At 43.8% G+C, this 27,986-nt stretch overlaps 1 protein-coding gene across 1 annotated transcript in view; it reads left to right on the plus strand.

Moving 5' to 3' along the window:
- LOC126355584 (serine/arginine repetitive matrix protein 1-like) overlaps positions 1-27,986 on the plus strand; it is a 255,535-nt gene that overhangs the window by 159,792 nt on the left and 67,757 nt on the right. The window contains exon 4 of the mRNA XM_050005948.1: positions 1,240-1,588. Coding sequence (XP_049861905.1) covers positions 1,240-1,588 — 349 coding nt within the window. The remainder of the gene's footprint in view (positions 1-1,239; positions 1,589-27,986) is intronic.

A 27,986-nucleotide genomic window follows, 5' to 3' on the forward strand; every position in this document is an offset into this window, starting at 1 on the left:
TAGAGATGATTGTGTGATGTACCCAATGGCACCCATTGCCATCACTTCCAGTGTTAGGTTCGTGTGACGACGACGAATGCAATTAGGCAACGTTCGCTATCCTCAGAGACTCCACACACAAATAAGACATATGAGTCTATCGTTATGCTGTCGGAAGAATCTACATCTACACCTACGTGATTACTCTGCTATTCACAATAAAGTGCCTGGCAGAGGATTCAATGAACCACCTGCATGCTGTCTACCGTTCCATTCTCGAACGGCTCGCGGGAAAAACGAGCTCTTAAATTTTTCCGTGCGGACCCTGATTTCTCTTATTTTATCGTGATGATCATTTCTCCCTATTTGGGTGGGTGCCAACAGAACGTTTTCGCAATCGGAGGAGAAAACTAGTGACTGAAATTTCATGAGATCCCGTCGCAACGAATAACGCCTTTGCTTTAATGATTGCCACTCCAATTCACGTATCATGTCTGTGACACTATCTCCCCTATTTCGCGATAATACAGAACGAGGTGCCCTTCTTTGTACTTTTTTGATGTCATCCGTCAGACCCACCTGATGGCGGATCCCACACCTCACAGTAGTACTCCAGAATACTCCGGACGACGCTGCGCCACTCTTGTGTCTAACGTTGTCGTTAGGCACAGCTTTCGCAGTGCCCTTCTCTCCGCTGTTGCAACTTGAGTAGCCACAACAGTGATCGTCGTAGTGTCAATACATTCTCTCCCTGTCCACGTGGACAGTTTTTCTTTTTCTTTAATAATTCTTTATCCATACCGATACCTGACTTGCACCAACGTGCATGATCCTACACGACCGAGTGAACAATGTTTCTGTCCTCTTACGTGCTGGTCGTGTGGGCCCGCTGAGATCTTGTATGGCGTTGAGTATGAGAATCGTGGGATCTTACATTGAGTCGAGTAGGAGGGTCTTCTGCTCTCGACTAACGTCAGCAGAGATATTGCGGAAAAGTGCACTGCAGTTTTGATAGGCCACAATACTGCCGCCATCGAACTCTGTAGCGTGCATTAAAATGCTATTTTCAATGGGAGACCCTCTTCGTAATCTTTTCTTATACAAAACATTTAGATGACATCACTGCTACTTACTTTCTGTGGCTGTGATGCAGTGTCAGTCATCGTACGTCCGATCACGCAGTAAACGCCAGTTTGAAATTTGTCGGATGCTGCCTTCAGTGCTGCGCTTTTGAAGTAGTGTACGTGTCACGGTGTGCAGGATGGAGGGCGAGATGGAGACGCGCACTGAGCACCTGGAGCGCTTCTGCGAGCCCGGGTCGGGCGCGCGGCGCGCCGAGCTGAGCAAGCGGCGCACGCAGCTGCAGCTGGAGGGCGAGCTCGCCCGCGACACGGAGTCCCGCGCCAGCTTCGCGCCGCCGGCGCCCCCTGCCGAGCGCCGCCCGCAGCTGCGCAGGCGCGCCACCAACCTGCGCCTCGACGCCGACCAGTCGGCGCAGCTCAGCTCCGAGTACCGCGCGCTGTTCGCGGACTTCCCGCTGCGCGACCCGCCCGTGCGCCGGCGCCCGCCTCAGGGGAACCTCGCGCCGGGCCCCGGCCAAATGGAGAAGGTGAGCGCCTTTGCTGGCGCGCTACACAGCCGAACGTCATCTGCGGCACACTGTTTGTGCCTGTGTCGCCAGTCACTTACGCGACGATGTTTTAAATCTACGTCTGCGTCCATACTCCGCAAGCCATGTGACGGTGTGTGGCGGAGAGTACTTTGAGTACCTCTATCGGTTCTCCTTCTGTTCCAGTCTCGTATTGTTCTTGGAAAGAAAGATTGTCGGTATGCCTCTGTGTGCACTCTAATCTCACTGATTTTATCCTCATGGTCTCTTCGCGAGATATACGTAGGAGGGAGCAATATATTGCTTGACTCCTCGGTGAAGGTATGTTCTCGAAACTTTAACAAAAGCCCGTACCGAGCTACTGAGCGTCTCTCTTGCTGAGTCTCCCACTGCAGTTTATCTATCATCTCCGTAACACTTTCAAGATTACTAAATGATCCTGTAACGAAGCGCGCTGCTCTCCGTTGGATCTTCTCTACCTCATCTATCAACCCCACCTGGCACGGGTCCCACACTGGTGAGCAATAATCAAGCAGTGGGAGAACAAGCGTACTGTAACCTACTTCCTTTGTTTTCGGACTGCATTTCCTTAGGATTCTTCCAATGAATCGCAGTCTGGCATCTGCTTTACCGACGATCAACTTTATTTGATCATTCCATTTTAAATCACTCCTAATGCGTACTCCCAGATAATTTATGGAATTAACTGCTTCCAGTTGCTGACCTGCTATATTGTAGCTATATGATAAAGGATCTTTCTTTATATGTATTTGCAGCACATTACACTTGTCTACATTGAGATTCAATTGCCATTCCCTGCATCATGCGTCAATTCGTTGCAGGTCCTCCTGCATTTCAATACAATTTTCCATTGTTACAACCTCTCGATATACTACAGCATCATCCGCAAAAAGCCTCAGTGAACTTCCGATGTCATCCACCAGGTCATTTATGTATATTGTGAATAGCAACGGTCCTATGACACTCCCCTGCAGCACACCTGAAATCACTCTTACTTCGGAAGACTTCTCTCCATTGAGAATGACATGCTGCGTTCTGTTATCTAGGAGCTGTTCAATCCAATCACACAATTGGTCTGATAGTCCATGTGCTCTTACCTTGTTCATTAAACGACTGTGGGGAACTGTATGGAACACCTTGCGGAAGTCAAGAAACACGGCATCTACCTGGGAAACCGTGTCTATGGCCCTCTTAGTCTCGTGGACGAATAGCGCGAGCTGAGCTTCGCACGATCGTCTTTTTCGAAACTCATGCTGATTCCTACAGAGTAGATTTCTAGTCTCCAGGAAAATCATTATACTCGAACATAATACGTGTTCCAAGATTCTACAACTGATCGATGTTAGAGATATAGAGAGATATAGTTCTGCACATCTGTTGGACGTCCCTTCTTGAGAACGGGGATGACCTGTGCCCTTTTCCAATCCTTTGGAACGCTACGCTCTTCTAGAGATCTACGGTACACCGCTGCAAGAAGGGGGGCAAGTTCCTTCGCGTACCCTGTGTAAAATCGAACTGCTATCCCATCAGGTCCAGCGGCCTTTCCACTTTTGAGCGATTTTAATTCCTTCAAAAAATATGTTCAAATGTGTGTGGAATGTTATGGGACTTAATTGCTACGGTCATCCGTCCCTAAGCTTACACACTACTTAACTTAAATTATCCTAAGTACAAACACACATAACCATGCCCGAGGGATGACTCGAACCTCCGCCGGGATCAGCCGTACAGTCCATGACTGCAGTGCCCTAGACCGCTTGACTAATCCAGCGTGGCTTTAATTGTTTCTCTATCCCTCTGTCATCTATTTCGATATCTATCATTTTGTCATCTGTGCGACAATCTAGAGAAGGAAGTACAGTGCAGTCTTCCTCTGTGAAACAGCTTTGGAAAAACACATTTAGTATTTCTGCCTTTAGTCTGTCGTCCTCTGTCTTAGTACGAGAACAGAAAAGTTGGCTAAGCTATGTCTCTGCAGTATCCTTTCTCCCACGAGTGCTACTCCTGCAAGTTTCGCAGAAGAACTCAGGTGAAGTTTGGAAGGTAGCAGAACTTTGGAAGGTAGCAGAACTTTGGAAGGTAGGAGACGAGGTACAGGGTGGAAGTAAAGCTGTGAGCATAGGTTATGAGTTGTGCTTGGGTAGCTCAGTCGGTAGAGAGGTTTATAATCCTCTTCTCTTTTCTGAACGACGTGTATTTTGGGTGTTTCTTCCAAGAGTTGTCAGGCACATTCGCTGTTTTAGCAGGTATTTAAAATTTCGTTTTTGCATTCAGTACTTCAGTATTTATGCAAAGGAAAACGTCGGTTCCTTTCTCGTTAATGTAAAGGGTTGCCCTAACAGTCCATCCTGCGAGGTAGAGGAGTATTGTTTCTGTCTTTCAGGCTAGTGTAATTTCTCTCCAACCGAGATGCTGTGTGTTCGATCAGCTGGCGCTACAGTGATTGGAATCTGTCAGAGATGAAGCTGGCCACAATAAGGTAGAATGATTGCAGTAAAACTATCGATTGTTACAACAAGCCGAAGTAGATATAGGTGCAAGCACTCATCTGGTGGTTGGAGCCTGACGTCGAGCCGTGGGGTCTTTCGACCGGGATAGTGAAGTCGGTCGTACCTGGAGGCCACCTACTGCTGAGGCACCGTGTCGACATTGTGCAGCTGTCATTATTTGTTGCCAGAACAGCAGTTATGCACTCCGCAGCAAGTGCAGTTACAGTAACAGAGTCTTTTAGGGAAGTTATTGCCTTCCATAGTTCAATGACAGAAGAAACATACACTACTGGCCATTGAAATTGCTACACCACGAAGATGACATGCTACAGACGCGAAATTTAACTGACAGGCAGACGATGCTGTGATATGCAAATGACTAGCTTTTTAGAGCATTCACACAAGGTTGGCGCCAGTGGCGAAACCTACAACATTCTGACATGAGGAAAGTTTCCAACCGACTTCTCATACACAAACAGCAGTTGACCGGCGTTGTCTCCTGAAACGTTGTTGTCATGCCTCGTGTAAGGAGGGGAAATGCGTACCATCACGTTTCCAATTTTGATAAAGATCGGATTGTAGCCTATCGCGATTACGGTTTATCGTATCGCGACATTGCGGCTCACGTTGGTCGAGATCCAATGACTGTTAGCAGAATATGAAATCGGTGGGTTCAGGAGGGTAACACGGAACGCCTTGCTGGATCCCAACGGCCTCGTATCACTAGCAGTCGATATGACAGGCATCTTATCCGCATGGCTGTAACGGATCGTGCAACCACGTCTCGATCCCTGAGTCAACAGATGGGGACGTTTGCAAGAGAACAACCATCTGCACGAACAGTTCGACGATGCTTGCAGCAGCATGGACTATCAGCTCGGAGACCGTGGCTGCGGTTACCCTTGACGCTGCATCACAAACAGGGGCGCCTGCGATGGTGTACTCAACGACAAACCTGGGTGCATGAATGGCAAAACGTCATTTTTTGGGATGAATCCAGGTTCTGTTTACAGCATCATGATGGTCGCATCCGTGTTTGGAGACATCGCGGTGAACGCTCATTGGAAGTGTGTATTCGTCATCGTCATACTGGCGTATCACCCGGCGTGATGCTGTGGGGTGCCATTGGTTACACGTCTCGGACACCTCTTGTTCGCATTGACGGTACTTTGAACAGTGGACGTTACATTTCAGATGTGTTACGACCCGTGGCTCTACCCTTCACTCTATCCCTGCAAAACCCTGCATTTCAGAAACATAATGCACGACCCCATGTTGCGGGTCCTGTACGGGCCTTTCTGGATACAGAAAATGTTCGACTGCTGCCCTGGCCAGCACATTCTCCAGATCTCTCACCAACTGAAAACTTCTGGTCAATCTTGGCAGAGCAACTGGCTAGTCACAATACAACAGTCACTGCTCGTGATGAATAGTGGTATCGTGTTGAAGCTGCATGGGCAGCTGCACCTGTACACGCCATCCAAGCTCTGTTTGACTCAATGCCCAGGTGTATCAATGCCATTATTACGGCCAGAGGTTGATGTTCTGGGTACTGAGTTCTCAGGATCTACGCACCCAAATTGCGTGAAAATGTAATCACAATTTTGTCCAATGCATATCCGTTTGTCATCTGCATTTCTTCTTGGTGTAGCAATGTTAATGGCCAGTAGTGTATTACACAAGGAAACACCAGTCCAATATGTAGCAAATAGTTATTAGTTTAAATGATTAAACATTCATCAACATCAGTATGAAGTGTGACCCCCGCAGACACGAATATACTCTTTTAATCTCTGTGATGTAGAACCAAATAGTCTCCGAACGTCATATTGAGGAATTTCTTACTATTCCTGAAATACGTTGTGAGTTCATGAAGATTCCTGGCTGAAGTACGACAGGAAGATATACGTCTTCCCATCCATCACATTCCATACATGGCCTATGAGTTGAAAATTAGGTGGCCGAGTTGCCCATTCAAGGACCTGTACATTCTTCAAGCCCTCTGTGCTGCGAACTGAATTGTGGGGTGTGGCTTTATACTGCTAGAATATGCAACGTATGACACGATCCTGAAGTGTATAAGCACATGGACACTCTGACGTCGCTGTAACTATCACAAACAGATGCAAGACTAATCTCACAAAAGCACAGAATGGCGATTAATGTACCTGATGATTCTGGCGCTGCACCATGCTTGTCTGTGCTGTCTGTGGTATGATGTCAGCGGTAAACTATGCAGGAGAACTGGAGCGATGGAGGGCACCTAGCGGCTGTAAAAAAGCGCAACTTATTCTTGTTTCAAAAAGGGTCGTAGGAGAGATGCACATAATTGTAAGCCTATATCGTTGACGTCAATCAGTTGCAGAATAATGGAACATGTTTTATGTTCAAAAATTATGGCGTTTTGGAAGAACGAACATCTCCTCTATAAAAATCAACATGGATTCCTCAAACACTGATCCTGAGGAATGCAGCTCCCTCTGTTTCTCCCTGAGATCCATAGCGCTGTGCACAACGGCGCTAAGGCTGATGCCGTGCTCCTTGACTTCAGAAAAGCATTTGACGCCGTGTCGCACTGCCGTTTAATGCAACAAATACGAACTTACCGAATATCGGACCAGATTTGCGACCGGATTCAAAAATTCCTTACCGACAGAACTCAAAAAGTCGCTCTTAACGAAACAAAATCAACCAGTGAAAGGTAATTCCCGGAGTACCCCAAAGATGTGTTGTAGTATTGTTACTGTTTACAATATGTGTAAATAATCTATTAGGAAGTGTTGGAAGATCCCCTGTTCGAGATGACGCTGTTCTCTATAAGAAAGTAACAATGTCGGCAGACAGTATCGATTCGCAGAATGACCTGCAGAGGATTGACAATGGTGTAGGCTCTAGCAGTTCCCCGAAATTAAATGTATCATATTGCGCATACATAGGAAAATAAATCCACTACTGCATAATTACGCTATTGATGATGAAATACGTCAGTAGAAAATCAAACACGCCATGAAAAATATTTATAAGCTAAGAAATATGTAAATAACATTCATAGTGTGTAAGATAAAGTTAAGAAAAATGTTACGTCAAGTTTACTTAACTTCTATGCAAATCGATGGTGACAGTGAAGTATCCGCACCAAGCTCTTTGCTGGTGGGAGAGCCCGCTCTTTGGTACATAGGGAGCGCGGCGAGAAGCGCCCAGTATTGTCGATAGAAAACTCTTGAGACAACCTTTGTGCACTGAAATTGTGTGTGGAGACAGAGCGTTGTGCCTGTTGGCCACCAGCTATATATTACTTGAAGAATACTATAATTGTATAATTGGTAATTACACTACTGGCCATTAAAATTGCTACACAACGAAGATGACATGCTACAGACGCGAAATTTAACCGACAGGAAGAAGATACTGTGACATGCAAATGATTAGCTTTTCAGTCGATTCACACAGGGTTGGCGCCGGTGGTGACACCTACAACGTGCTGACATGAGGAAACTTTCCAACCGATTTCTCATACACAAACAGCAGTTGACCGGCGTTGCCTCGTGAAACGTTCTTGTGATGCCTCGTGTAAGGAGCAGAAATGCGTACCATCACGTTTCCGACTTTGATAAAGTTCGGATCGTAGCCTATCGCGATTGCGGTTTATCGTATCGTGACAATACTGCTCGCATTGATCGAGATCCAATGACTGTTAGCGAAATATGGAATCGGTGGGTTCAGGAGGGTAATAGGGAACGCCGTGCTGGATCCCAACGGCTTCGTATCACTAGCAGTCGAGATGACAGGCATTTTATCCGCATGGCTGTAACAGATCGTGCTGCCACGTCTCGATCCCTGAGTCCACAGATGGGGACGTTTTCAAGACAGCAAGCATCTGCAAGAACAGTTCGACAACGTTTGCAGCAGCATGGACTATCAGCTCGGAGACCGTGGCTGCTGTTACCCTTGACGCTCCATCACAGACAGGAACGTCTGCGATGGTGTACTCAACGACGAACCTGGGTGCACGAATGGCAAAACGTTATTTTTTCGGATGAATCCAGGTTCTGTTTACAGCATCATGATGTTCGTATCCGTGTTTGGCGATATCGCGGTGAACGCACATTGCAAGCGAGTATTCGTCATCGCCATACTGGCGTATCACCCGGCATGATGCTATGGGGTGCCATTGGTTACACGTGTCGGTCACCTCTTGTTCGCATTGACGGCATTTTGAACAGTGGACGTTACTGTTCAGATGTGTTACGACACGTTGCCCTACCCTTCATTCGATCCCTGCGAAACCCTACATGTCAGCAGGATAATGCACAATAGCTTGTTGCAGGTCCTGTACGGGCCTTTCTGGATACAGAAAATGTTCGACTGCTGTCCTGACCAGCACATTCTCCAGATTCTCACCAATTGAAAACGCCTGGTCAATGTTGGCCCAGCAACTGGCTCATCACAATACGCCAGTCACTACTCTTGATGAACTGTGTTATCGTATTGAAAGTGCATGGGCAGCTGTACCTGTACACGCCATCCAAGCTCTGTCTGAATCAATGCCTAGGCGTATGAAGGCCGTTATTACGGCCAGAGGTGATTGTTATGGGTACTGATTTCTCAGAATCTATGCTCCCAAATTGCGTGAAAATGTAATCACATGTGAGTTCTAGTATAATACAGGGTGGTCCAAAAGTCTTGAAACACCCTGGTAAAATCCAAATGTAGTAGCAAACAAGAAAATAGAGTCCCTACACGCGAGGAACGGGAAAGGGGAAACTTTATAGGCTATGCCCCCAACATGGCGGCCATCTCGAAAGCCGTCATCTTGGATTCAAGTCCAAAATTTCAACTGGGTATGTGGGCATGTGATATATCAAACAGATAGAGAATTTCGCCAGAAATACAATCCCGTTGTTATTTTAAACATCGCTTTATTCGTTCTCGGGTTATAGCCAGTTATATGTTTCAGGGGTGGGACGCTCGGCAGCATATGTGTTATGTGCCGAAGAGACAATACGCCAATGTTACACAGTCCCGAAAGGCCACCAACAGTCATAGGAACGGCTTGCTATGTTGTCCATTATGTTGGATTGTTGATGCTACTCTCCGAACGCAGTCCTGATGAACTTTGACCAACACATCTGGCTGAATTTGACCACACACATCAACAAGGTGCTGCTTTAGATTATGCAAATCCCGTATTTTCACAGAATAAACCAGTGCTTTGACATGACCCCAAAGATAAAAATCCAAAGGAGTCAAATGTGGTGAACGTGGTGGCCACTCCACATGTTGAGGGAACTTCACGTCGAGGTATGCTCGCACACTGTGCCCATAATGTGGTGGGGCTCCATCATGCTGGAAGAATTCTAGAAATATCCCGTCCTCCGTTAATAACGAGGGAATCACTTCTTCATCCAATAACCTCATATAACCGTCGGCTGTTAACGTACCATCAATAAAAATGGACCAACGACTTTGGTACCCCACATACCACAACAGACCATCACTTTTTGTGAGTCGACCGTTTTGGAAGCATCAATTCAGTGCGGATTTGTGTCGGACCAGTATCTGTGATTCTGCTTGTTGGCTTCACCATTGATAAAGAAATTGGCTTCATCACTGAACACCACCTGATAAGGGAAACGTGGGTTTATCTGCAGCTGCTGTGTCACCCATTCTGCGAACTGTTCCCGACGGTCTGGGTCACCCTCGTGCAGGTGTTGGAGCAGCTGAATTTTGTACGGAAACCATTTGCGCTGCGATGAAATTCGCAGTATGGAGGTCCGGATAACCCCAAATTCTTGTGACAGGCGACAAGTACTCCGTTGCGGACTTTTGCGAAATGATGCCAACACGCTCACTGTTGTTGCTTCATCGGTGGCGGATTTTGGTCTTCCAGTTTTAGGTTTATCTGCGACAGAACCTGTTGCTCGGATTTTGACCAAAAGCTTGGCAACTGCGCTGTGAGTAATGGGCTGTCTGGTTGGGTGACGACTGTTGAAATCCTCAGCAATGACCCGTGTGCTTCTTTCTCCTGATATCAAGATGATTTCAATGCTTTCTTCATGTGTTAAGGACATTTTGTAACCTGTAAATAAGGAAACAATGATTAAAACGTTAGCATGAGTAAATGGTATCTAACAGTTTAACATATGTAACATATCAGGCATGGGATAGTCACTTTGAACCATTTCAGATTTCATTTTATGACTTCTCAGTACGTAATACACAAGCTGCTGAGCGTCCCACTGCTGCCGCAAGTAATTGGCTATAACCAGAAAATGAATACAGCCATGTTTAAAATAACAACGGCTTGTTTTTATGGTGAAATTCTCGATCTCTTTGATATGTCACATGACCACACTTCCATTTGAAATTTTGGAGTTGAATCCAAGATGGCGGCTTTCAAGATGGCAGCCATGTTGGTGGTGTAGCCTATAAAGTTTCCCCCTTCCCCTTCCTCGTGTATAGGGACTCTGTTTCCTTGTTTGCTACTCCAATTGGAATTTATCAGGGTGTTTCCGGACTTTTGGACCACCCTGTATATTTGTCCAATGGATAACCATTTATCGTCTGCATTTCTTCTTGGTGTAGTAATTTTAATGGCCAGAAGTTATGTATGAATTATTAAAAATCGACGTCACGAAGACATCAAAGGTATTTAAGCGCTATCTGCATATTCTAAGTTCGTTGTTACATTTTTAATCTGTTTTATGTAAATTATCCCCAAACTAAAGTTCTATAAATTGAATCATTATAAAGAGCTAAAAATTTATATTCAATCATTTTCAGCATAGATCAGTTTATCTCAGTCAATATCATATTATTTTTCTTTGAACCCAGTAACTAGAGCCACAAGTGAAAGTAAGAGATGCAGACGCGGACGGAGGATCACCATAGCATAAATATGGGCTGCAAATAGGGAAATACATTGAGCTAAGAGACTTTTGCAAAGGGAAGATTATTATTACGCAGAGCCTGTGAAAGACTACGTCGAAAACGTGCGACTGTCTTGAGCATCTACGGACAAAGGTAGAAGGACAGTGGGACTACCACAGGTAGCTAAGTGGTTGGCCGTCCACGACTCTTGACATAACGTGGTGTTCGGAGGCTTCTCGTCTCTGTAAAGTAGAAAAGACGATGATGTGTGGCATCTCTACCGAAAGAGCGCAACGCTGGTGCACGCTGAAGCTTCGCAGCAGAGCAGCCCTACGTGTTCACAAGTTGACCCAGCAACATAGTCAGATGAGATTGCCGTGGGCACGAGACCATCGGTATTCGACCATCGATCAATGGAAACGTGTACGCCCTTCGGATGAATCACGTTTTTGCTATACTAGGTCGATGGTCGTCTCCACAAACGCCGTTATCGAGGTGAACGGCGGTTCGAAACGTGCAGCGCGCCACGCATGCAAGCTGGCGGGAGCAGTATTATGCTACGGGAGACATTCTCCAGCAATTGCTTGGGACCTGTGGTAGTAATCGAAGACACGCTGGAAGCTGCAAACCACCTGCACACCTTCATGCTTGATGTCTTCCCCGACGGCGATGTTATCTTTCAGCAGAATACTTGTCTGTGCTACAGTGATTTGAGGAGCGTTCTAGCGAGCTCACGTTGATGTCTCGACGACCAAATTCGCCTGATAGAAATCCTATGGAACCCGTCTGGGTCGCTATCGGGTGCCATTGCCGCGAATTCAGATCGGAGACCTGCTGTTTACGCGAATTACATGGCCTGTATGTAAACATCTAATGCCACATGCCTCTAAAAACCTACCAACGAACTCTCGGATCCCTGATACGCAGAATCACTTATGTATTGCATTCCAAAGATGGACAAACAAGCCATTTAGCACGTGGTCATAATGTTTTGCGTCGACACGACATAAATTCCTTCATTCAGCTACGACATCAGTGAGCAAAATGCATACGTGATAGCTTGTCGATTCCTCTACAGACCTACTTCGCCAGTGCACATCATGTAGGTAATTCACGAGCTGCCATGTTTACATGTTATGTAATCGCACAAATGTGATCGCAGAAATGGAAAGTCGTCAGTGTCGGTTCTATAAGAAACAAGAGAGGAAATCATCCGTTCCCTACTGTTAATCTCTGTGCTGAATTGTCATTTTATTATTTGCTAATCCTTGGTTCAGCTGTACACGTACTTGAAGTAATATTATGCATTCCCGTCAAGAAATAGTACACACGGGAAAATTATGTTTTGACCCGACGACAGCATATTCCATAGATATACTCTGTGTAAAACAACTTAAGGCAGTTAATAACGACAAATTCTCAGGTCAAGATGTCCGCTCCAATAGATGAGTGGTCAGCGTGACGGATTGCCGTCCTAGGGGCCTAGGCTCGATTCCCGGCTGGGTCAGGGATTTTCTCCGCTCAGGGACTGGGTGTTGTGTTGTCTTCATTATCATTTCATCCCCATCCGGTGCGCAGGTCGCCCAATGTGGCGTTGAATGTAATAAGAGCTGCACCAAGGCGGCCGGACCTGCCCCTCAAGGGGCCTCCCGGCCAATGACGCCAAACGCTCATTTCATTGCATTTCCGGTCAAGACTGTATGCCAATTAGATTTCTTTCAGAGTATGCTGATGTAATAGCTCCATACTGAATAAGTATGTACAACCGCTCTCTCGACGAAAGGTCCGACGTAAAGACTGGAAGGTTGCATAGGACACCCTAATACTTAAGAAAGGAAGTAGGTGATGAATTATAGACCCTATCTCTGAGTTCGATTTTCAGTAGAATTTTGGTACATATACTATGTTCGGACATAACTAATTACGTCGAGGAAAACTATGTTAACACATAGTCAGCACAGATTCAGAAAATAGCTTTTTTTGTGAAACACAACTAACCCTTTATTTTCACTGAGTCACAAGAGTCACCGACAGGCGATTTCAAATTGATTTCATATTCCTAGATTTCCAAAAGGATTTTCATACCATTCCTCACAAGCGGCTTACAGTCAAGTTCCGTGCCAATGGATTATCTTGCCAGATATGCGACTCGATTTGTGATTTCCTGCGGAAAGATCACAGTTCGTAGTAATTGACGGAAAGGCATCAAGTATAACAAAACAGAAATGATGTTTGACGCTCCCCAAGGAAATTTTACAGGCCCTCTGTTGTTCCTAATCTACATAAACAATTTAGTAGACAGTCTGAGCAGGCATCTCAGTGTTTGCAGATGACACTGTCATTTTCCATTCATCAGAAAGTGAAAACCAACTACAAAATGATTTAAACAAAGCGACAATTGATCCAAAATAATGAAAAGTGTTAAGTCATCCACAGGAGTACTAAAAGAAATCAGTCAAACCTTGGTTACATGATAAATCACAAATACCTAAAGGCTGCCAATTCAACTAAATGCCAACAACTTAAAATGGTACGATCACATGTATAGTGTTGTAGGGAGGGCAAAACAAAGACTGAGTGTTACTGACAAAGTACTTAGAAGAAGCTACACGTCTACTAGAGAGACTGTCTGCACTACACTTGTCCGTCTTCCTCTGGAGTACTGGTGCACAGTATGTAATCCTTACCAGATATGACTTACGGACAACATCTAAAAAGTTCAAAGAAGGGCAGCTACTTTTGTCTTATCGCGAGGTAAGTGAGAGAGAGTCATGAATATGATACGTGACAATTGTTAAAACAAAGACATTCTTTTTGCAGCGAGATCTTTTGAAGAAATTTCAATCTCCAACTTTCTACTTATGACGTTCACCTACTTTATTTCTTCGTTGATGGTCCTCGGTGTGGACGCACTGTGTTGTGATACTGGCTCAAAAATGGGGGGAGGGGGGGGGAGGAATTTCATTCAAACAGTTAATATGGCCATCTAACTATCGAAAAACTATGATAAGCCTCTTTAATACTTTGCAGGCATACGTCAGTATACTGTTTCAATAGTTTACTGTTGAATATCTATGAACAGTAAAAACCTAGCCGGCCAGAGTGGCCGAGCGGTTCTAGGCGCTTCAGTCTGGAACCGCGCGACCGCTCTGGTCGCAGGTTCGTATCCTGCCTCGTGCATTGATGTGTGTGATCTCCTTATGTTAGTTAGGTGTAAGTAGTTCTAAGGTCTAGAGGACTGATGACCTCAGCTGTTAAGTCCCATAGTGCTCAAAGGCATTTGAACCATTTGAGTAAAAACCTAATCACACAGTTCTTCCAGAATAATACGGTACGTATTGAACAGACGCTGTCACTATTCTACACACATCCTAATTGTGTTCCACTTATTTCACAGTTAATTTGATCCATTGTCGTTGACTTAACCAGCACGGGTTTGTCACCTGAAAATCGACCATGGACTGACTGCCTCAGGACCAAAAATCGGGCCTTTATATATCATCACAATAATAGGTACTGAAACTATACATTGTTTGATGTTTAGTTTACAGAAATTACAGTAAAACATAATTCATTGATTTGACTGAATACATTGAAAAATTCCTTCCTTTTAACAATTTCTTCTACTACAAGGTTTGGGCTGAATTATTTGTTTAAATGATGAAATTAACAGATATAGTTACACAAACAATACTTTTGATAAAATTGTTCTTTACTTTGGAATTAAGGGCTGACTTTGCTAACATGTTTTCGAATAGAGCCAAATAAATACTTAAAGAATGCTGTTAGTTGTTCCTCCAAATGTTCATAATTATTATAAAATTTAAATATGTATTTAAATCAACAACAGAATTTAAGTTACGGAACAGTTACTGATTTCACAAACAAAAGTATTAACTAGGAATAGTCGAAATAAATTAGAAAATCAATTTCACACATAAAACTAAGCACAAAATTAGATATGGTGTTATATTCTTTAAAGCCGTGGGCCAACCTTTCTCTTTTATGGAAATGCAGTTTATATTCACGTATGTTAATAGTAATTAGTCAAAAATTAAGAAAATGAATTTTAAGGAGGCATATGGCAAAACAAGAGGGGAAATAAAAATATCCCGGCTTGCTTCATCACATCCTCCAAATACGGAAATATTTTGTTGAAATCCGCCTACATAGGGAGAAATGAACAATTTAATAAACAAGAGAAACAAAGATCGTACGTAAATATTTAACCGTTAGTTTTCCTTGCACGATGTTAAAGAGTGGAATGTAGAGAAGTATGTGATGAAAGTGGTTCGATGAAATAAGTGCAAACTGCTGAGTAGTCTATTAGATTGTAGATGTACTAGAGCGACCATCTGGCTCAACCTTTATGAGATGACACCGTGACATGTATTGCTTTTCCTACGACCAACAGATAAATAGTCCACTTGGAGAAGTGTAGCACATTTTCCACTCGTAGAGAAGTTTCTGGACGAAGATAGAGGGCAAATTCATTAATCGGAGGTGAAGCTCAGCTACATCGCTAAAAGGAATATTCATGCCACTCGGCAACGCTCTGCCTTTGGCACTCTCAGCGAAGCATTCTCTTACGTGCACTCCATTCCCACGTGCGTTAGTCTCAGTCCTTAGTTTGCAGTTTCGTGATTAAGAAAACGTCCACACAGCAGAGCCGTACAAACAGCCAGTTGATTGACCGTCCAAAAGACTCCCGTACGAACGACATAGTAAAAAGCATTCTTGGCGTCGAGAAAGAGCTGAATGGGTTGAAAACTAATAAGTCGCCAGCTCCGGATGGAATCCCAGTTCAGTTTTACAAAGAGTACTCTACGGCACTGGCCACTTGCTAAACTTGTATTTATCTCGACCAGTGAAAAGTCCCAAACGACTGGAGAAAAGCGCAGGTGACTCCTGTATATAAGAAGGATGGAAGAAATGACCCTCAAAATTACAGACCAATATCACTAACATCTGTTTGCTGCAGAATCCTTGAACATATTCTTATTTCGAACGTAATAAGCTTCCTTGAGACGGAAAAGCTTTTATCAATGAATTAGCTCGGATTTAGAAAGCATCGCTGGTCAAAACTCAAATTGCTCTTTTCTCACATGATATCTCACGAACTATGGATGAAGGGCAACAGGCAGATTCCATATTCCTAGATATCTGAAAAGCATTTGACACGGTGCCCTGCTGCAGACTGTCTACGAACGTAGGGGCATACGAAATAGATTCACAGACATGTGAGTGGCTCAAAGCCTTCTTAAGTAACAGAACCCAGTACATTGTTCTCGACGTCGAATGTTCATCAGAGAAAAGTGTATCGTCAGGAACGTCTCACACCAATGCTATATGGCCGCTACATTTTCAGTATAATTAAATGACTTGACGGATAGGCTGAGGATTAATCTGTGGCTGTTAGCTGATGGTGCTGTGGTATATGGGAAATCTCGTGGTTGAGTGACTCGCCTTTGGGATCAAATACGATTTGCCTGTTAAATCAGCCACAGTGTGTAGCATCGCAGCTATTACGCGACTGCAGATTTTTGCTGTAACTTTGTTACGTTATGCAAGCTGTTTTGGAAGCCTGCAGTATAGTAGCGTTCGGTGGCGACCGACATGTGGCCTGCGCTATGCGTCATAGCCACACCCGTCCTAAAGCGGGCCGTGAGAACGCCCACTGTGGCACGTACTAAAATCACTTATTCACCTCACCTAAGAAACTAAATAACTACGTTAAATATTAGCTGTTTTATTCCAAATTTGGCACATCACTTTTATTAATCAGACGAACTTTGTGTCAAAATTTGATACCGCTACCTATAATAATTTCAGAGATATAGAAAACCTATTAAATAGTACTTAACCGACACTTAAGAAAATAAATTCAGATAATAATAATAACAGTTAATATTTCTATTGTTATTTCAAAACAGTAATAGCGCTCTTAGTGTGCTCATTCATTTTATAAAGATTGTCAATTCTAAACTTTCGATAATTTTTCATTCGTAATGGAAATAACAGTTTAAAAGCTAATATTTATATTTTGTGTTAGGGTGAGAGTAAATGAGAATGAATGGGAGTGTGTATGTGGGACATACGTCAAATTTCAATTCTATACTGTATTACACCTTACGTAACTAACAAGTGTTACGCCACAAGGATGTCATGAAAAAACTGTGAATCCCCCTAACTGGTGGATGAAGTATGTCTAAGAGCGTTTGCTTTTCTAATAAGGCAGCCAGAACGGTAGTAAGAAGATAATCAGTTCTAAAGTATATTTCAAGCACAGTTTTCTCTTACTTTTGTTTCGTTTGGTTCGGTGGAATATTTTGTTAATACTTGCAGCATGAAATGACGTAGATGCATCTGCAAATTTTGAATGGAGTAAAGCAGTTTGAGCGCGAATATGATCATGAAAGACTAATCTGATTGGCTGTTCGTTTTGATAAACCAATGAGATAAAGTCTTTCCCGCGCGTTGGGATGAGTTATATGGCCTGAAAACAACGGCATTCATTGAGTCGTGGACTAGCTGCCGGACGAAATAGTTATATTAGACGTGACAGAAAAAATTATTTGTGAGATGAAGAAATGACTGTTATATCGCGTTCGGTTTATATCGCTCTTCGAGCAGATTCAGTTACGGACAGTTCTGTGAAGTTTGGGAGATTTTGGAATGTTTGTTGTAGAGAAAACCGCATGTGAAACTATCGGCATTTAAAGAATTCTGCGTTGTGTGTTCAGTATGCATTTACAGAACATTTTTGGCGAGCATCTCATTTGAAGAATCCACTGAAAAGGACCGAGTGTGAAACTCGTTTCGTAGCAGAGTATTGACTTATTAATCTCGTAATATTTCTAGCTGTCTTGCGTGTGACATAAGCCGCACAGATAGTATTGGGAACAGAGAGTTGGTTGAAGTCAGACGTCAATGACAACGAAATGTAAGTTCAGACTGCAATGTTTATCGTAATGATAGGTTAGTGGCCCATGGTGGCGTCGTGTTTATTGCAGCAAAAAAATTCATTAAAATCCAGCGATTTCGAATGTGAATGTGAGTATCAAAGACTCCTCAAAATATTGCAATTGACAACAACACAATACACAAAACAGATTCCTTTAAATACCTAGGAGAGTGGATTACATACAATGCCAAAGAAAAGATAGCTATAGAAACTACAGTGCACAAAATGGAAAGACTGTTTCATATGACCAAAACGTTTATAATCAAAAATCCTTGTCCTGGAACACGAAATTAAGACACTACCAAACAGTGGCCAGACCTGAAGCTCTCTATGCGGCAGAAACACTTAAACTAACAAGAAATGGAGATCTTGAGAAACTAGAGAAGGTCGAAAGAAGAATTTTAAGGAAAATACTGGGAGCTAAAAGAAACGATAATGCTGAATACAGGTTAAGACCAAACAGAGAGCTATATCTGAAAACGGAGAAACTAACTGATGTAATGAGGAAGAGGAGACTACAGTTTTTTGGACATATATTCAGAATGGATAACAACAGACTAACCAAGCGAATATTCACATTACTCAATAGCTACAAATCCATGCCAGCATGGTTCATAGAGACTGAAAAGGACATTGAAAATGCTGGAGTTACAATAGACGCAATAGAAAACAGAACACATTTCAGAAAGGCAGTTCAAAAGGCAGAATTTCAGGAGAGAAAGAAAATAACTAGACGAAAGTGGACTCAAGAAGAAAGGGAACAACACTCTAAAAGGATGAAGGATATTTGGAAACTGAGGAAATCTAATACAATGAAGAGTAGCCAAAGTTGATTCATCGTACGCTCCAAATGGGTTATTCGAAAGAAGAAGAAGAAGAAGAACGGTCACAAATGCTGATCAGATGCTTTTATAGACCACTTGGATCAGGATCTTTAGTTGCAGAACGCTTCAGACAGAACTTGCAGAATATCATTAGTAATTTTCCTGATAATGCCTGATATACATTGGGAGTGTTATGGCATCAAAACTGGTGCCAGAGACAGAGATTCATATGGAATTGTTCTTGATGTCTTGTACGAAAATTAACTTAAGCAGATACTCAGAGAACCAATTCGTGAGGGTAACGCCTTAGATATCCTGGCAACAAACAGTCTCAAATTATCAAATCAGTTAACGTAGAGGAAGATATCAGTGATCATAAGGCTGAGACAGCATGTACGACGACGGGTCCTACAAGGAATGTTAAGAATAGTAGGAAGGTACATTTGCTCAACAAGGGTGACAGGACACATATTTCAAAATATTTCAGCAGTCAGCGTCAAATATTCGGTAATAAGGACGAAGATGTGGAGAACAAGTAGAAAAAAAATGCAAAGGCATCGTTCAATATGCCCAAGAAAAGTATGTTCCGAGTAAGGTTTTAAGGGATGGGAAAGATCCACCGTGGTTTAATAGCCACGTTAGAAAAGCGCTTCGTAAACAAGCAGAACTTCATCTCAGATACAATAGAAGTAAAAATCTAGCTGACAAACAAAAGCTGAACGAAGCGAAAATGAGCGTAAAGAAAGCAATGAGATAAGCGTTCAATGATTTTGAAAGTAAGACGTTGTCGACTGACATGAGGGAAAAACCCTAAGAGATTTTGGTAGTCTGTTAAATCAGTAAGTGGATTTAAATCATCTATTCATTTTCTCGGTGACTATACCGGCACTGAAACGGAAGGTAACAGAGAGAAGCTGAAATACTGAATTCGGTCTTCCGAAGTTGTTTCAACGCGGAAGATCGTAACCCCCCCCCCCCCCCTTTCAATCGTCGCACGAACATCGAAATGGCAGATACTGAGGTAATCGATCGCGGAATTGAAAAACAGCTACAATCGCTTAGGAATGGGAAGGCTTCAGGACCAGCTGAGATACCTATAAGATACAATAAAGAGTAAGCAAAAGAACTTGGTCCCCTTCTAGCAGTAATTTATCGTAGATCACTTGAGCAACGAAAGGTACCTAACGACTGGAAAAAACGCAGGTCATTCCTGTTTATCAGAAAGGCCGTAAGACAGACCCACACAATTATGGACCTATATAATAGACATCAATATGTTGTAGCATTTTGCTGTGCTGGTACTGCCAACGGTTGAAAGCAAGGGGAAACTACAGCCGTAATTTTTCCCGAGGGCATGCATCTTTACTGTATGGTTAAATGACGATGGCGTCCTCTTGGGTAAAATATTCCGGGGGTAAAATAGTCCCCCATTCGGATCTCCGAGCGGGGACTACTCAGGAGGACGTCGTTATCAGGAGAAAGAAAACTAGCGTTCTACGGATCGGAGCGTGAAATGTCAGATACCTTAACCGGGCAGGTAGGTTAGAAAATTTAAAAAGGGAAATGGATAAGTTAAAGTTAGATATAGTAGGAATTAGTGAAGTTCGGTGGCAGGAGGAACAATACTTTTGGTCAGGCGAATACAGGGTTATAAATACAAAGTCAAATAAGGGTAATGCAGGAGTGCGTTTAATAATGAATTAAAAAATAGGAATGCGGGTAAGCTACTAGAAACAGCATAGTGAACGCGTTATTGTGGCCAAGATAGACACGAAGCCCACGCATACTACAGTAGTACAAGTTTATATGCCAACTAGATGTGCAGATGACGAAGAAATTGAAGAAATGTATGATCAAATAAAAGAAATTATTCAGATAGTGAAGGGAGACGAAAATTTAATAGTCATGGGTGACTGGAATTCGGTAATAGGAAAAGGGAGAGAAGGAAACGTAGTAGGATAATATGGATTGGGGCAATGAAATGAAAGAGGAAGCCGCCTGGTAGAATTTTGCACAGAGCATAACTTAATAATAGCTAACACTTGGTTCAAGAATCATAAAAGGACGTTGTATCCATGGAAAAGCCTCTGGAGATACTGACAGATTTCAGATACATTATATAATGGTAAGACAGAGATTTAGGAACCAGGTTTTAAATTGTAAGACATTTCCAGAGGCAGATGTGGACTCTGACCGCAATCTATTGGTTATGAACAGTAGATTGAAACTGAAGAAATTGCAAAAAGGTGGGAATTTAAGGAGATGGGACCTGGATAAACTGACTAAAGCAGAGGTTGTACAGAGTTTCAGGGAGAGCGTAAGGGAACAAATGGCAGGAATGGGGGAAAGAAATACAGTAGAAGAAGAATGGGTAGCTTTGAGAGATGAAGTAGTGAAGGCAGCAGAGGATCAAGTAGGTAAAAAGACGAAGGCTAGTAGTAATCCTTGGGTAACATAAGAAATATTGAATTTAATTGATGAAAGGAGAAAATATAAAAATGCAGTAAATGAAGCAGGCAGAAAGGAATACCAACGTCTGAAAAATGAGATCGACAGGAAGTGCAAAATGGCTAAGCAGAGATGGCTAGAGGATAAATGTAAGGATGTAGAGGATTATCTCACTATAGGTAAGATAGATACTGCCTCCAGGAAAATAAAGGAGAGATTTGGAGAAAGGGGAACCACTTGTATGAATATCAAGAGCACAGATGGAAACCCAGTTCTAAGCAAAGAAGGGAAAGCAGAAAGATGGAAGGAGTATATAGAGGGTGTATACAAGGGCGATGTACTTGAGGACAATATTATGGAAATGGAAGAGGATGTAGATGAAGATGAAATGGGAGATATGATACTGCGTGAAGAGTTTGACAGAGCACTGAAAGACCTGAATCGAAACAAGGCCCCGGGAGTAGAAAACATTCCATTAGAACTACTGACTGCCTTGGGAGAGCCAGTCCTGACAAAACTCTACCATCTGGTGAGCAAGATGTATGAGACAGGCGAAATACCCTCAGACTTCAAGAAGAATATAATAACTTCAATCCCAAAGAAAGCAGGTGTTGACAGATGTGAAAATTACCGAAATCTCTGTTTAATAAATCACGGCTGCAAAATACTAACGCGAATTCTTTACACACGAATGGAAAAACTACTAGCAGCCGACCTTGGGGAAGATCAGTTTGGATTCCGTAGAAATATTGGAACACGTGAGGCAATACTGACCCTACGGCTTATCTTAGAAGCTAGATTAAGGAAAGGCAAACCTACGTTTCTAGCATTTGTAGACTTAGAGAAAGCTTTTGACAATGTTGACTGGAATACTCTTTTTCAAATTCTGAAGGTGGCAGGGGTAAAATATAGGGAGCGAAAGGCTATTTGCAATTTGTATAGAAACCAAATGGCAGTTATAAGAGTTGAGGGGCACGAAAGGGAAGCAGTGGTTGGGAAGGGAGTGAGAGAGGGTTGTAACCTCTCCCCGATGATATTCAATCTGTATATTGAGCAAGCTTGAAGGAAACAAAAGAAAAATTAGGTGTAGGTATTAAAATTCATGCAGAAGAAGTAAAAACTTTGAGGTTCACCGACGACATTGTAATTCTGTCAGAGACAGCAAAGGACCGGGAAGAGCAGTTCAACGGAATGGATAGTGTCTTGAAAGGAGGATATAAGATGAACATCGACAAAAGCAAAACGAAGCTAATGGAATGTAGTCGAATTAAGTCGGCTGATGCTGAGGGAATTAGATTAGGAAATGAGATACTTAAAGTAGTAAAGGAGTTTTGCTATTTGGTGAGCAAAATAACTGATGATGGTCGAAGTAGAGAGGATATAAAATGTAGACTGACAGTGGGAAGGAAAGCGTTTCTGAAGAAGAAAAATTTGTTAACATATAGTATTGATTTAAATGTCTGGAAGTCGTTTCTGAAAGTATTTGTATGGAGTGTAGCCATGTATGGAAGTGAAACATGGACGATAAATAGTTTAGACAAGAAGAGAATAGAAGCTTTCGTAATGTGGTGCTACAGAAGAATGCTGAAGATTAAATGGCTAGATTCCATAACTAATGAGGAGGTATTGAATAGAATTGGAGAGAAGAGAAGTTTGTGGCACAACTTGACTAGAAGAAGGGATCGGTTGGTAGGACATGTTCTGAGGCATCAAAGGATCACCAATTTAGTATTGGAGGGCAGCTTGGAGGGTAAAAACCGTAGATGGAAACCAAGAGATGAATACACGAAGCATATTCAGATGGATTTAGGTTGCAGTAGGTACTGGGAGATGAAGAAGCTTGCACAAGATAGAAAAGCATGGAGAGCTACATCAAACCAGTCTCAGGACTGAAGGCCACAACAACAAGATGTTATAGAATTATGAAACATGTTTTATGCTCAAGAATTATGACGTTTTTGGAAAATGAACGTCATTTCTATAAAAATCAACATGGATTCCGCAAACAAAGTTCGTGTGGAACTCAGCTCCCTCTGTTCCTCCATGAGATCCACACCGCAGTGGACAACGGCGCTCAGATTGATGCCTTCTTTCTTGGTTTCAGTAAGGCATTTAACAGCGTCCTGAAATGCTGTTTAATGAAAAACATACAAGCTTACGGCCGGAGCAGACCTGCGATTGGATTCAGGACTTTCTTGGTGACAGAATTCAACACGTCGCCCTTAACGGAACAATATCGACGGATGTAGAGGTAATATCCGGATTACCAAGGGGAAATGTGATAGGACCGTTGCTGTTATTTATCATCAAAAGTACATCAAAAGCAGAGGACCTCATCTTTTTAACCATAGACAACCAGATTTAGAGCCAGCATCAGCTTCGAGACACAGCAGCGATCCAGCAAGCAGCAGCATTACTAGTTACTAAAATGCATTTTAATGGCGCCAGCCTAACATCAAGTGCTAAAAGGCTCCATTAATGGGAGTGAAATAGTGCGATTATAGCAATTAGCAATATCTACATCTAGGCGACCATTACAACATGGTGTAAAAAATAAATGAGGATGGTCATTACTGACTGAAGCCGGTCATCGTCTAAATAATTCATATTGTGAACAAAGATTGAAATAAAAAACATTTGACTGTATTGGATCACTGTATACGCGACCATGTCGCAGTTGGTGAATACCTGAGTGGAAAAAATAATTTCAATTACACTCCTGGAAATTGAAATAAGAACACCATGAATTCATTGTCCCAGGAAGGGGAAACTTTATTGACACATTCCTGGGGCCAGATACATCACATGATCACACTGACAGAACCACAGGCACATAGACACAGGCAACAGAGCATGCACAATGTCGGCACTAGTACAGTGTATTTCCACCTTTCGCAGCAATGCAGGCTGCTATTCTCCCATGGAGACGATCGTAGACATGCTGGATGTAGTCCTGTGGAACGGCTTGCCATGCCATTTCCACCTGGCGCCTCAGTTGGACCAGCGTTCGTGCTGGACGTGCAGACCGCGTGAGACGACGCTTCATCCAGTCCCAAACATGCTCAATGGGGACAGATCCGGAGATCTTGCTGGCCAGGGTAGTTGACTTACACCTTTTAGAGCACGTTGGGTGGCACAGGATACATGCGGACGTGCATTATCCTGTTGGAACAGCAAGTTCCCTTGCCGGTCTAGGAATGGTAGAACAATGGGTTCGATGACGGTTTGGATGTACCGTGCACTATTCAGTGTCCCCTCGACGATCACCAGAGGTGTACGGCCAGTGTAGGAGATCGCTCCCCACACCACGATGCCGGGTGTTGGCCCTGTGTGCCTCGGTCGTATGCAGTCCTGATTGTGGAGCTCACCTGCACGGCGCCAAACACGCATACGACCATCATTGGCACCAAGGCAGAAGCGACTCTCATCGCTGAAGACGACACGTCTCCATTCGTCCCTCCATTCACGCCTGTCGCGACACCACTGGAGGCAGGCTGCACGATGTTGGGGCGTGAGCGGAAGACGGCCTAACGGTGTGCGGGACCGTAGCCCAGCTTCATGGAGACGGTTGCGAATGGTCCTCGCCGATACCCCAGGAGCAACAGTGTCCCTAATTTGCTGGGAAGTGGAGGTGCGGTCCCCTACGGCACTGTGTAGGATCCTACGGTCTTGGCGTGCATCTGTGCGTCGCTGTGGTCCGGTCCCAGGTCGATGGGCATGTGCACCTTCCGCCGACCACTGGCGACAACATCGATGTACTGTGGAGACCTCACGCCCCACGTGTTGAGCAATTCGGCGGTATGTCCACCCGGCCTCCCGCATGCCCACAAATACGCCCTCACTCAAAGTCCGTCAACTGCACATACGGTTCACGTCCATGCTGTCGCGGCATGCTACCAGTGTTAAAGACTGCGATGGAGCTCCGTATGCCACGGCAAACTGGCTGACACTGACGGCGGCGGTGCACAAATGCTGCACAGCTAGCGCCATTCGACGGCCAACACCGTGGTTCCTGGTGTGTCCGCTGTGCCATGCGTGTGATCATTGCTTGTACAGCCCTCTCGCAGTGTCCGGAGCAAGTATGGTGGGTTTGACACACCGGTGTCAATGTGTTCTTTTTTCCATTTCCAGGAGTGTAAATGATCCAGTAGAAAGATTCGGATGCTCTTTAAGGCTATTCGCAGATGATGCAGTTGCCTATACCAAAGTAGCAACGCCAGACGATAGTAAGAATTTGCAGAACGACCTGCAGAGAATTGATGAATGGTGCAGACTGGCAGTTGACCCTGAACGTAAATAAATATACCATATTGCGCATGCATAGGGAAAGTAATCCACTACAGTACAGCTAAACTGTTGATGATAAACAGCTGGTGACAGCGTCTGCCGCAAAATATCTAGGCGTAACTATCCAGAGCGACCTTAAGTGGAATGACCGTATAAAACAGATAGTGAGGAAAGCAGACATGAGACTCAGACTCATAGGAAGAATCTTATGGAAATGTAGTTCATCCACGGAGAAGTGGCTTATAAGACGATTGTTCGCCCGATTCTTGATTGTTGTTCATCTATCTGGGATCCCTGTCAGGTAGGGCTGATAGAGGAGATAGAGAAGATCCAACGAAGGGCGGCTTGTTTCGTCACGGGATCGTTTGTTTAGCTGGCGAGAGAGCTGTACGGAGGTGCTAAACAAACTCCACTGGCAGACTTTACAAGATAGGCGTCGTGCATCACGAAGAGATTTACTATTGAAATTTCGGGACAGCACTTTTCAGGAGGAGTCGAACAACATATTGCTTCCCCTCACAAACATCTCGAATATTAAACTTCCTGGCAGATTAAAACTGTGTGCCCGACCGAGACTCGAACTCGGGACCTTCGGTAGCTCAATTGGTAGAGCACTTGTCCGCGAAAGGCAAAAGGTCCCGAGTTCGAGTCTCGGTCGGGCACACAGTTTTAATCTGCCAGGAAGTTTCATATCAGCGCACACTCCGCTGCAGAGTGATAATCTCATTCTGGAAACATCCCCCAGGCTGTGGCTAAGCCATGTCTCCGCAATATCCTTTCTTTCAGGAGTGGTAGTTCTGCAAGATTCGCAGGAGAGCTTCTGTAAAGTTTGGAAGGTAGGAGACGGATACTGGCAGAAGTAAAGCTGTGAGTACCGGGCTTGAGTCGTGCTTCGGTAGCTCAATTGGTAGAGCACTTGCCCGCGAAAGGCAATAGGTCCCGAGTTCGAGTCTCGGTCGGGCACACAGTTTTAATCTGCCAGGAAGTTTCAAATCAGCGCACACTCCGCTCCAGAGTGAAAATCTCATTCTGGGACCTCGAATATTGATCACGAATAGAAAAATCGAGAAATTAGAGCCAGTACAGAGGCTTACCAACAATCATTCTTCCCGCGCACTATTCGCGAGTGGAACATGGTTGGAGGGATCAGATAGTGGTACCGAAAGTACCCTCCGCCACACACCATTAGGTAGATTGAGGGGTATGATGTATTTGTAGGAGGATTTGTATAACTTGTAACATTTCTAGTTGGTGTAATGAATGGCAGCTAACTATAAATGTTAAAAAATGTTAGTTAGTGCAGTAGAGTAGGAAAGACAATCCCATAATATTAGGATACAGCATTAGTAGTGCCCCGATTGACGCAGCCACGTCGTCTAAATATCTAGGCGTAACCTTGCAAAGTGACATGAAATGGAATCGATGAGACTTGCAGTAGAGAAGGCAAATGGTCGAACCCGGTTCACTGGGAGCATTTTAGGAAAGTATGATGCATCTGTAAATGAGACCACATAACGTATACTAGTGCGACCCATCCTTGAGTACAGCTCGGGTGTTTGGGATCCGCACCAGGTCAGACTGAAAGAAGGAATCGAAGCGAATCGGAGGCGGGCTGCTAGATTAGTTACTGGTACCTTAGAACAACCTGTCCGCAGCTTGTGGTCTCGCGGTCGTGTTCTCGCTTCCCCAGCACAAGGTCCTTGGTTCGATTCCCCGCGGGGTCAGGAATTTTCACCTGCCTCGAGATGAATGGGTGTTTCTGTTGCCCTCACCATTTCAACATGCTTTTGAGGCCAAGCGGTTCTAGGCGCTTCAGTCCGGAACTGCGCTGCTACTACGGTCGCAGGTTCGAATCCTGCCTCGGGCATGGATGTGTGTGACGTCCTTAGGTTAATTAGGTTTAAGTAGCGTTAAGTCCCATAGTGCTTAGAGTCATTTGAACGATTCATCATCCTTCATGAAAGTGGCGAGATTGGACTGAGGAAAGGTTGGGAATTTGTAGGGGCGCTGATAACCGCGCAGTTGAGCGCCCCATTAACCAAACATCGTTATAATCATCAGAGCAACATGACAGTCTCGGGTGATTGTAATTTACGTTACAGATACTCACAGAGGTTCATCGTGGGCTGTAATTATCATACAGCAGCAAAACGTGGTAGATATTCTAATACGTTTTTGCGGAACTAATTTAGGCTGGAAAGAATGAGTTCCAATTCTGGCCATCAGGTGCAAATCTGGCTCTCTGAATGCAAGAAAGACTTGTAGAAATGTTTCCATAGGTAATGGATTAGGAACGGAACTTGGGCAGAAATGATGAAACAAGTGAGTAAGGCGTAATGTTGATTTTATTATTAACGGATGCTTACACAATTTGTTCAATATGAGCATTGGAGGCGTCGACCAGAGGCTGGACGGCGCCAGATTTGCGTCTGGTTTCCAAATTGGAATTATTTTTTTTCCAGTGAAAATATTCTGTTTTGGCACATTACCATATA

The sequence above is a fragment of the Schistocerca gregaria genome, chromosome 3 (genome assembly GCF_023897955.1).
Source record: "Schistocerca gregaria isolate iqSchGreg1 chromosome 3, iqSchGreg1.2, whole genome shotgun sequence".
Taxonomy (NCBI): domain Eukaryota; kingdom Metazoa; phylum Arthropoda; class Insecta; order Orthoptera; family Acrididae; genus Schistocerca; species Schistocerca gregaria.